Source organism: Oncorhynchus clarkii, chromosome 19 (assembly GCF_045791955.1).
Source record: "Oncorhynchus clarkii lewisi isolate Uvic-CL-2024 chromosome 19, UVic_Ocla_1.0, whole genome shotgun sequence".
Taxonomy (NCBI): Eukaryota; Metazoa; Chordata; class Actinopteri; order Salmoniformes; family Salmonidae; genus Oncorhynchus; species Oncorhynchus clarkii.
This window is the reverse complement of record NC_092165.1, coordinates 7400399-7412656: the sequence shown is the minus strand read 5'-3', so window position 1 is coordinate 7412656 and position 12258 is coordinate 7400399. Positions and strand designations below refer to the sequence as shown.

The following is a 12258-nucleotide window of genomic DNA, read 5'->3' as shown; positions in this document are numbered from 1 at the left end:
TGCATCAATTCAATATTATTTTTTTCTTCAGTTGTTGGAACTATGTACAACTATTTAATAAGATCAATTGAAAATAATATTTTTAAACAACAGCACAGTGGATACCCCACCACTAAACAGCTGAGGGGCTGGTAACCTGAAACAGGCTCTGTGCACCTGGTGACCTGCCTGTTTTATCCGCTCAGAGAAACAGAAAAAAGAAATGTACGTTGCAGAAATGTAACCACTCTCAAATTAATAGACATAGTTATGTATGTAAGACTGGTACTGTATGTAATTCATAGACAGAACTACAGTATGTATGACTGGTACTGTATGTAATTCATAGACAGAACTATGTATGATTGGTACTGTATGTAATTCATAGACAGAGCTACAGTATGTATGACTGGTACTGTATGTAATTCATAGACAGAACTACAGTATATATGACTGGTACTGTATGTAATTCATAGACAGAACTACAGTATGTATGACTGGTACTATATGTAATTCATAGACAGAGCTACAGTATGTATGACTGGTACTGTATGTAATTCATAGACAGAACTACAGTATATATGACTGGTACTGTATGTAATTCATAGACAGAACTACAGTATATATGACTGGTACTGTATGTAACTCGTAGACAGAACTACAGTATATATGACTGGTACTGTATGTATTTCATAGACAGAACAACAGTATGTAAGACTGGTACTGTATGTAATTCATAGACATAACTATATATGACTGGTACTGTATGTAAGTCATAGACAGAACTATATATGACTGGTACTGTATGTAATTCATAGACAGAGCTACAGTATATATGACTGGTACTGTATGTAATTCATAGACAGAACTACAGTATTTAAGACTGGTACTGTATGTAATTCATAGACAGAACTACGGTATGTAAGACTGGTAATGTATGTAATTCATAGACAGAACTACAGTATGTATGACTGGTACTGTATGTAATTCATAGACAGAACTACAGTATATAAGACTGGTACTGTATGTAATTCATAGACAGAGCTATATATGACTGGTACTGTATGTAATTCATAGACAGAACTACAGTATGTAAGACTGGTAATGTATGTAATTCATAGACAGAACTATGTATGACTGGTACTGTATGTAATTGATAGACAGATCTACAGTATGTATGACTGGTCCTGTATGTAATTCATAGACATAGTTATGTATGTCTGGTACTGTATGTAATTCATAGTTACAGTATGTATGTCTGGTACTGTATGTAATTCATAGTTACGGTATGTATGTCTGGTACTGTATGTAATTCATAGCTATAGTATGTATTCAAGGACTGTCCATCCATGAGATCAAAATGATAGTTTTACCCATTTGAGTCTATACAGTGTTTGTTAACAGTTCTGTGGTAGAACAAGCTTATATTTTGGGTCCTGATGGGGTTACATAGTTAGACTAAGCTCATGAGGCATTTACAGTAGAAGTTATATTCATGAAGAATGAATAGGTAAATATTATACATTTCAAAATCCCAACAATGTAAGCAACAATCACAGATAGCCTCTTTACGTCTTGCTTTAGCTATATTGTGTAATTTTGGCTTCCTGTTTATCAGAATTGAGATGACAGCACTCTTGAGCAAACGTTCGCTGCCAACCCTAAATCCGGGGAGGGGGTTTGGTTGTCAGACTACTAGTCAGTAGAGATGTAGGATGTTGTATGTTGTTTATTCTGTTTGTAATCATAATGTAGGATGGTGTGTGTGTGTGTGTGTGTGTGTGTGTGTGTGTGTGTGTGTGTGTGTGTGTGTGTGTGTGTGTGTCTGTGTGTGTGTGTCTGTGTGTGTGTGTGTCTGCCTGTGTGTCTCTGCAGATGGAAGACTAAGACTCTACAGGCTGGCTGCTGTGTGTTTAGGAGTGCTGTGTGTTCTACAAGTAACTCTCAACATCTCCCTGAGACTGGCTTTCTGTGAGTGAGGCTTTGTCCCAACTGATACCCCACTATCACAGTACTTTTGATATTGCACTATATAGGGAACAGGGTGCCATTTGGGACTGCGTACCGGAACCTATTTCAGTCAAAGTCAAGCACTGCCAATAATGTGACAACAAAAACAAAAGAACTGCATCAGCTCTACTTGAGGACACAAACCATGTCTACAGTGCATTCTGGAAGTATTCAGACGTCCTCACATGTTGTTATGTTACAGACTTATTATAAAATTGATGAGGAGAAGAAAATATTGAATCAATCAACACACTATGACAATTCCGCATAATGACAAAGTGAAAACAGGTTAATAGAATATTTTCCAAATGTGTAAAAAAAAAAAAACATAAATACCTTATTTACATAAGTATTCAGACCCTTCGCTGTGAGACTCAAAATTGAGCTCAGGTGCATCCTGTTTCCATTGATCTTCCTTGAGATGCTTCTACAACTTGATTGGAATCCACCTGTGGTAAATTCAATTGATTGGACATGATTTGGAAAGGCACACACCTGTATATAGAATTTCTTACAGTTGACAGTGCATGTCAGAGCAAAAACCAAGCCATGAGGTCAAAGGAATTGTCCATAGAGCTCTGAGACAGGATTGTGCTGAGATACAGATCTGGGGAAGGGTACAAATACATTTCTGCAGCATTGAAGGTCCCTAAGAACACAGTGGCCTCCATCATTCCTAAATTGAAGGAGTTGGGAAACACCAAGGCTCTTGCTATAGCTGGCCGTCAGGGACGTGACGGCCAGGTGCTTCAACAAAAGTACTCTGACAGAACTCCAGAGTTCCTCTGTGGAGATAGGAGAACCTTCCAGATGGACAACCATCTATGCAGCACTCACCAATCAGGCCTTTATGGTGGAGTGGCCAGACGGAAGCCACTCTTCAGTAAAAGGCACATGACAGACAACGCAGGAATGGCTTCAGGACAAGACTCTGAATGTCCTTCAGTGGCCCAGTCAAAGCCTGGACTTGAACCGAATCGAACACCTCTGGAGAGACTTGAAAATAGCTGTGCAGCAATGCTCCCCATCCAACCTGACAGAGGTTGAGAGGATCTACAGAGAAACATGGGAGAAACTCCCCAAATACAGGTGTGCCAAGCTTGTAACCAATAATCATACCCAATAAGTCTCGAGGCTGTAATCGCTGCCAAAGGTGCTTCAACAAAGTACTGAGTAAAGGGTCTGAATAATAATAGTAAATTTGATATTTCTGTTTTATTATTTTTAATCTTGGAACTACCCATCCCGGATCCGGGAGAATTGTCAGCAACTACACTAATTAGCATAGCGCAATGGTCAAATAATCTTAATAGAAAATATTCATATTCATGAAAATCACAAGTGAAATATATTGGAACACAGCTTAGCCTTTTGTTAATCACCCTGTCATCTCAGATTTTCAAAATATGCTTTACAGCCAATGCTAGACAAGCATTTGTGTAAGTTTATCATAGACTAGCATAGCATTATGCCTTGCTAGCAGCAGGCAACCTTGTCACGAAAATCAGAAAAGCGATCAAATTAAATCGTTTACCTTTGATGAACTTCGGACGTTTTCACTCACGAGACTCCCAGGTAGATAGCCAAAGTTCATTTTCTCCCAAAATCTAATTTTTGGTGTCGAAATAGTTCCGTTTGTTCTTCACGTTTGGCTGAGAAATCGCCCGGAAATTGCGGTCACGACAACGCCGAAAAATATTCCAAATTAGCTCCATAATATTGACAGAAACATGGCAAACGTTGTTTAAAATCAATCCTCAAGGCGTTTTTCTAATATCTATTCGATAATATATCCGTCGGGACAATTCGTTTTTCAGTAGGACCGATTGGAGTAATGGCTACCTCTGTATTTTACGCAAGAATCTCTCTGGGAGCCACCATGAGACCACTTACGCAATGTAGCCGCCTACGGCTATTCTTCAACATAAATGAGTAAAACTACGTCACAATGCTGTAGACACCTTGGGGAATACGTAGAAAGCGTAAGCTCGTCGATGACACATTCACAGCTCAATAGGGACTCATTGGAACGCAGCGCTTTCAAAACCTGGGGCATTTCCGGATTGGATTTTTCTCAGGCTTTCGCCTGCAACATCAGTTCTGTTATACTCACAGACAATATCTTTACAGTTTTGGAAACAGTAGAGTGTTGTCTATCCAAAGCTGTCAATTATATGTATATTCTGGCATCTTGTCCTGGCAAAATATCCCGTTTAAAACGGGAACGTCAAAAAATGAAAATACTTCCCCCTAGTACCAACAGTGATAGCAAGACAAGAGTTTGTGTAAGTTTATGGATAGCCTAGCATAGCGTTATGTCCAGCTAGCAGCAGGAAGCTTGGTCACGAAAATCAGAAAAGCAATGAAATTAATCGTTTACCTTTGATGATCTTCGGATGTTTTCACTGACGAGACTCCCAGTTAGACAGCAAATGTTCCTTTTGTTCCATAAATATTATTTTTATACCCAAAATACGTTTTTTTGTCACGTTATGTTCAGAAATCCACTGGTCACGACAACGCCGAAAAAAAATCCAAATTATATCCATAATATCGACAGAAACATGCAAACATTTTTTTGCAATCAATCCTCAAGGTGTTTTTCAAATATCTATTCGATAATATATCAACCGGGACAGTTGGCTTTTCAGTAGGACCGGGAGGAAAAATGGCTACCTCTTTCTTTCATGCAAGAATCACTCTGAGAGCCATCAGCTGGCCACTTACGCAATGTGTTCGTTTACGCTCATTCTTCAACATAAAGGCGTGAAACTACGTCTAAAGGCTGTAGACACCTTAGGGAAGACGTAGAAAAAGGAATCTGGTTGTTTTCCCTTTCAATGGGCAATAGGGATGCATAGAAAGACAGGGGTTTCAAAATAAGGGTCACTTCCTGATTGGATTTATCTCAGGATTTCGCCTGCAATATCAGTTCTGTTATACTCACAGACAATATTTTTACAGTTTTGGAAACTCTAGATTGTTTTCTATCTTTCTATATGCATATTCTAGCATCTGGTCCTGAGAAATAGGCAGTTAACTTTGGGAACGTTATTTTTCCAAAAATAAAAATAGTGCCCCCTAGCTTAAAGTTGCACAAATACCATTATGGGGTATTGTGTTTAGATTGATGAGGGGAGAAAACAATTTAATACATTATAGAATATGGTTTTCAGAAAGTCAAAGTGTCTGAATACTTTCTGAATGCACAGTATAAGCCTGGGATATCAACCATTCAAAGTTGTCCTTAGTTGGAGTGACCATTGAATTCTATAGGTATGTAAGTGACCTTACTGAGTAAAATATTTGCCTGCCATTAGGCCATGTCCTTTGCTAACCTAACATAACTAATGAAAGCCAAGTTTGATGTGTTTATCTTCTGACCATTTGGGCAGAAGTGTCTGGGAACGAGATTAGGTGTCATCTAAACTTAACTTTAGAGCCTGTTTCTTCCTTCAGCACAGCATGTCTCCCTTTATATGTTTATATCATATTCAACATAGTGGGTCATGTCACACTTGACATGGGAGATATTGTCACACAGTTATGCCATGTTTATGAACCCTTTATAAAGCATGACATATACTTATAGATGCTAAATAACATATTTATGTAGTGTTTATGAAAGCATTACGAAGGCTGTATAAAATCCTTCATAAGCTGAAGGTAATTTAAAGCGGGACCATGAAGGTCAGGCTATGTTATAAAGTTATTATTTGTGAGTATTAAAGATTACATCCCAATCAGTGAAAGAATGATTGATCTAGCTAACTAGCAGATTTACATCAATCATCAACGTCAATGATCAGCTGATAGTCTGTCCTATTTTCCTGATGTAAATCATGTCTTTGTAACCAGTGGTGGAGTGATATTTGTTTATGACATCATCATGTCTCAATCAAGTTTGTACCGACAGATGTCCCCTTTTGAATATCTTTATAGAACATACATGACACGCATCCTCAGATTACATCTGACTATATCCACATCGTCTCAAAAACGTGTTATATTTAACACCTTCCTACACCACGTTAGGCAATCCTCATTTCAAAATAGTCTCTAAACATCCATGTCAATCTTGAATGATAATTCATCACGTTTTACTGGTGAAATGTCCACGCTGCATGCCAATCATCTCAGTCATTATCATGGGAAAATGCATTTAGAAATTATTGAATTACTGTTTTGTGAGGGAATTAACCAGGAGCTATATGTATCAATCCTTTCCAGATAACAGAGGCAATGAGACTGCAGAGAAAGACCTGCTACAGACCAGTTACAACACCCTGAGTGAAGAGAGAGACCAGCTACAGACCAGTTACAACACCCTGACTGAAGAGAGAGACCAGCTACAGACCAGTTACAAAACCCTGACTGAAGAGAGAGACCAGGTAAAACCCATTTACAACAATCTGACTAAAAAGGGAAAGCAGCTACAGACCAGGTACAACACCCTGACTAAAGAGAGAGACTAGCTACAGACCAGTTACAACACCCTGACTAAAGAGAGAGAGCAGCTACAGACCAGTTACAACACCCTGACTAAAGAGAGAGACCAGCTACAGAAGGATAGAGATGATCTCACGTCAAAGTTCTCTAATCTGAGTGAGTTTACCTGATAAATGATCAAAACAACACATATCTAATATGCAGTAAACTTATGTTTGTATTCTTCAGTAATAGGTGCAGAATAATAAGATGGAAATTCATGCTTTTGTCTTGTAGAACAAAAATGTCCTGAAGGCTGGCAGAAGTTTGAATCCAGTTGGTACTTCCTGTCTACAGTGAAAAAACCCTGGAGGGAGAGTAGACAGGACTGTCTGAAGAGAGGAGCAGACATGGTGATCATAAACAGTGATAAGGAACAGGTGAGAGAATCAAACATGCCTTGGTCAGTAATGTATCTTCCAGTATTTAACACATGTATTCTATAGTAGTTGAAATCATCAGTATCTTTCTCACCAACAGGAGTTTCTCTTCAGCTTCTTTAAGAGAGCCTGGATTGGTCTGACTGACTCTGTTACTGAGGGGACCTGGAAATGGGTGGACGGCACCCCACTGAAAACCCAAAGGTAAGAGACTACTGCTCTAAAATAACACTGACCACCCCAAGGTAAGAGACTACTGCTTTATAATAACACTGACCATCCCAAGGTAAGAGACTACTGCTCTATAATAACACTGACCACCCCAAGGTAAGAGACTACTGCTCTATAATAACACTGTCCACCCCAAGGTAAGAGACTACTGCTCTATAATAACACTGACCACCCCAAGGTAAGAGACTACTGCTCTATAATATCACTGTCCACCCCAAGGTAAGAGACTACTGCTCTAATAACACTGACCACCCCAAGGTAAGGGACTACTGCTCTATAATAACACTGACCACCCCAAGGTAAGAGACTACTGCTCTAATAACACTGACCACCCCAAGGTAAGAGACTACTGCTCTATAATATCACTGACCACCCCAAGGTAAGGGACTACTGCTCTAATAACACTGACCACCCCAAGGTAAGGGACTACTGCTCTAATAACACTGACCACTGTTAGGGAAGATTCAGAATTGGTTGGTAACATATGTAAGATGTTTTATATTTATCAATGTGTGTAAGTTAATTCTCATCAGAATGGTATTTTGTATAATACTGTGGGCAGGGTTGCAGTATCTGTTCTATGTCAAGACTAAGTTGCATGGCCGCTGAGAGGGGAGAGGTCAAAGTGTCATCATGTGTAAGCATATCTTTTGCTCCACTGTGTGTGTGCCAGTTCACTCCCTAGTTTTCCCATCGGAGATGGCAGTGTCTGGAATCATTCTCCTCTCCGTGAGCTTGTCCAGGATTGGTTGTATTTTGAGTTGGTTGTATCTAAATGACAATTTGATATATGCCTGTTGATTTGGAGGATTGGTTTATAGTTCTGGGGTTTGGGAAAGGAGACAAAGCTGAACGATGAATTATGTCTATGCTGTCTTATCCTGTGTGTGTGTCTTTACTATAAAGGACCTCATTTACAATGTGGAAGGGGCTCTCAGAGAATTCACTGAGAGACACTGAATTTATCTGAGAGTCACAGGGTTGTGATAGAGCTCATATAATTAAAGATGGACTTTTATAACTAACTCTGACTTGTGTGTGTGGTTTGCTCCCATGATTTGGTAAATAGAGGAAATTTCCACGACACCACCCCAAGGTAAGAGACTACTGCTCTATAATAACTCTGACCACTCCAAGGTAAGAGACTACTGATCTATAATAACACTGACCACCCCAAGGTAAGAGACTACTGCTCTATAATAACACTGACCATCCCAAGGTAAGAGACTACTGCTCTATAATAACAATAACCACATTGTAATGAGTAGGACTGATTATCCGTGTTGTTCATAATTCAAAGAACACAAGGTGAGACTTGACCATCCAGGTGTGATAGAGACCTTCAGCAGATTACATGTTGCTTCAAATCATGTTCATAGATGTCATTCCAAAAGCACTAAAGACATATCTTAAAATATAATAAAAAAAATACAGATAAAGTGTTGGTTCTTGTTCCAAATTAAGGCAATGCTCCTTTTAAATCTGAAAAAACATGTCTGTATTTACATAGACACCTTTTTTTGTTTTTTACACTGACACTCTTGCACTGAGTCTACCCACACACTCACTAGACTCTACCCCCACAACACTCACTAGACTCTACCCACAAACTCACTAGACTCTACCCACACACTCACTAGACTCTACCCCCACAACACTCACTAGACTCTACCCACACACTCACTAGACTCTACCCCCACAACACTCACTAGACTCTACCCACACACTCACTAGACTCTACCCCCACAACACTCACTAGAATCTACCCACACACTCACAAGACTCTACCCACACACTCACTAGACTCTACCCCCACAACACTCACTAGACTCTACCCCCACACACTCACTAGACTCTACCCACACACTCACTAGACTCTACCCACACACTCACTAGACTCTACCCACACACTCACTAGACTCTACCCACACACTCACTAGACTCTACCCACACACTCACTAGACTCTACCCACACACTCACTAGACTCTACCCACACACTCACTAGACTCTACCCCCACAACACTCACTAGACTCTACCCCCACAACACTCACTAGACTCTACCCACACACTCACTAGACTCTACCCACACACTCACTAGACTCTACCCACACACTCACTAGACTCTACCCACACACTCACTAGACTCTACCCACACACTCACTAGACTCTACCCACACACTCACTAGACTCTATCCACACACTCACTAGACTCTACCCACACACTCACTAGACTCTACCCACACACTCACTAGACTCTACCCACACACTCACTAGACTCTACCCACACACTCACTAGACTCTACCCACACACTCACTAGACTCTACCCACACACTCACTAGACTCTACCCACACACTCACTAGACTCTACCCACACACTCACTAGACTCTACCCACACACTCACTAGACTCTACCCCCACAACACTCACAAGACTCTACCCCCACACACTCACTAGACTCTACCCACACACTCACTAGACTCTACCCACACACTCACTAGACTCTACCCACACACTCACTAGACTCTACCCACACAGTCACTAGACTCTACCCACACACTCACTAGACTCTACCCACACACTCACTAGACTCTACCCACACACTCACTAGACTCTACCCACACACTCACTAGACTCTATCCACACACTCACTAGACTCTACCCACACACTCACTAGACTCTACCCACACACTCACTAGACTCTACCCACACACTCACTAGAATCTACCCACACACTCACTAGACTCTACCCACACACTCACTAGACTCTACCCACACACTCACTAGACTCTATCCACACACTCACTAGACTCTACCCACACACTCACTAGACTCTACCCACACACTCACTAGACTCTACCCACACACTCACTAGACTCTACTCACACACTCACTAGACTCTACCCACACACTCACTAGACTCTACCCACACACTCACTAGACTCTACCCACACACTCACTAGACTCTACCCACACACTCACTAGACTCTACCCACACACTCACTAGACTCTACCCACACACTCACTAGACTCTACCCACACACTCACTAGACTCTACCCCCACACACTCACTAGACTCTACCCCCACACACTCACTAGACTCTACCCCCACACACTCACTAGACTCTACCCACACACTCACTAGACTCTACCCACACACTCAGAGAACTCTACCCACACACTCACTAGACTCTACCCACACACTCACTAAACTCTACCCACACACTCCCTAGACTCTACCCACACACTCACTAGACTCTACCCACACACTCACTAGACTCTACCCACACACTCAGAGAACTCTACCCACACACTCACTAGACTCTACCCACACACTCACTAGACTCTACCCCCACAACACTCACAAGACTCTACCCCCACACACTCACTAGACTCTACCCACACACTCACTAGACTCTACCCACACACTCACTAGACTCTACCCACACACTCACTAGACTCTACCCACACACTCACTAGACTCTACCCACACACTCACTAGACTCTACCCACACACTCACTAGACTCTACCCACACACTCACTAGACTCTACCCCCACACACTCACTAGACTCTACCCCCACACACTCACTAGACTCTACCCACACACTCACTAGACTCTACCCACACACTCACTAAACTCTACCCACACACTCCCTAGACTCTACCCACACACTCACTAGACTCTACCCACACACTCAGAGAACTCTACCCACACACTCACTAGACTCTACCCACACACTCACTAGACTCTACCCACACACTCAGACATACTTACACTGATACTGAAATACATGTACACACAAAACACTCACATGTATATTGACGCCACAAATCAGTCCCATTTAAAATCTTATTTTCCCTTACCCGTCCTCTTACTCTAACCCTAAACTTAAACCTAAAACTAACTCTAACCACAACCTTAACCCTAAAACTAACCCTAACCCTATACTAATTCTAACCTTAACCCTAAACCCCCTAGAAATAGTATTTAACACGTCCACACACACACACATACACTTTCACATTCTTTCACATTCTTCACACTCACCCTGCAACTCTGTTTATTATCTATCCTAATTGCCTGGTCACTTTTTATTTTGTGTTTAATATTTTCATTTTTTTATTTAGCAAATGTTTTATTAATTTATTTCTTACTATTTAACTCTACATTGTTGGGGATTGACCCGTAACTAAGCACGTCATGGTAAATTCTACACCAGTTTTATTCAGCGCATGTGACAAATAAAAATGTTTATAAATTATTTTCTGTGTCTTGTTTACCCTGTAGTTACTGGCAATCACAGCAACCTGATAATGGTGGTGACAACCCAGCAAATGGGGAGGAGGACTGTGTTGAGCTGAACACAGAAACATGGCGTCCTGTAAAGGCATGGAATGACCAGTCATGTTTTAACAATCGTTACTGGATTTGCGAGAAAGTGGTTTAACATCACCATGACAACAGAGGAGGCTGGTGGGAGGACGTGCACACATACAGCACCCTACAGTGCACACAACTTCATTCTCTCTCTCTCTAAGACACACCAACACACTGCTGGTACTGCACTGAGGGGCAAAACAACCTGATAATGGTGGTGTACCAAGATGTAACTAGGACTGTGCTGATGGTAATATTGGGTATTCTGAGCCTGTATATAAATATTCTGACATATCATTTACCTCTCTTCATAACTGGATTTGTGAAGAGTTATACAGTAGCTCATTATATAGTGGTGCTACAGTGCTAATGCATCTCTCTCTAGTTAAACAGTGTGTAGACATACTGTCATCTGTAAAAGTATTGTATTGATTGTTTAAATAGAAACATATTATGTGATTTGCCATAATGTGATTTTTTTCATCGTCAATTATTAGCATAAACGACTTTAGTAAGAAGATGAACTAAGGCTCAGATTAAGTAATAAAGGAACCTATCAGGTTTACCTGTCACGTTCTGACCTTCATTTCCTTTGTTTTGTATTTATTTAGTATGGTCAGGGCGTGAGTTGGGTGGGCAGTCTGTTTGATTTTCTATGATTTGGGGATTTCTATGTTTCGGCCTAGTATGGTTCTCAATCAGAGGCAGGTGTCATTAGTTGTCTCTGATTGAGAATCATACTTAGGTAGCCTGGGTTGCACTGTTTGTTTGTGGGTGATTGTCTATGTTA

General features: G+C 40.8%; 1 protein-coding gene across 1 annotated transcript; it reads left to right on the top strand.

The window, feature by feature from the left end:
- Window positions 1–6473: 6473 nt before the first annotated feature.
- On the top strand, window positions 6474–11670 carry LOC139374683 (CD209 antigen-like protein A). Its single transcript, XM_071115742.1, has 4 exons — window positions 6474–6594; window positions 6715–6857; window positions 6958–7061; window positions 11379–11670. Exons 2-4 carry the CDS (start codon window positions 6828–6830, stop codon window positions 11536–11538), a joined length of 294 nt encoding a protein of 97 aa, XP_070971843.1. The 5' UTR covers window positions 6474–6594; window positions 6715–6827; the 3' UTR covers window positions 11539–11670.
- Window positions 11671–12258: the final 588 nt, after the last annotated feature.

What these genes read in the sequence shown, in the direction of transcription:
- LOC139374683 (XM_071115742.1), top strand. Translation starts at nt 6,828, where the DNA reads ATGGTGATCATAAACAGTGATAAGGAACAG. An exon ending in TAAACAGTGATAAGGAACAG is followed by an intron (nt 6,858 to 6,957) that starts GTGAGAGAATCA and finishes TCTCACCAACAG; the next exon opens with GAGTTTCTCTTCAGCTTCTT. An exon ending in ACCCCACTGAAAACCCAAAG is followed by an intron (nt 7,062 to 11,378) that starts GTAAGAGACTAC and finishes TTTACCCTGTAG; the next exon opens with TTACTGGCAATCACAGCAAC.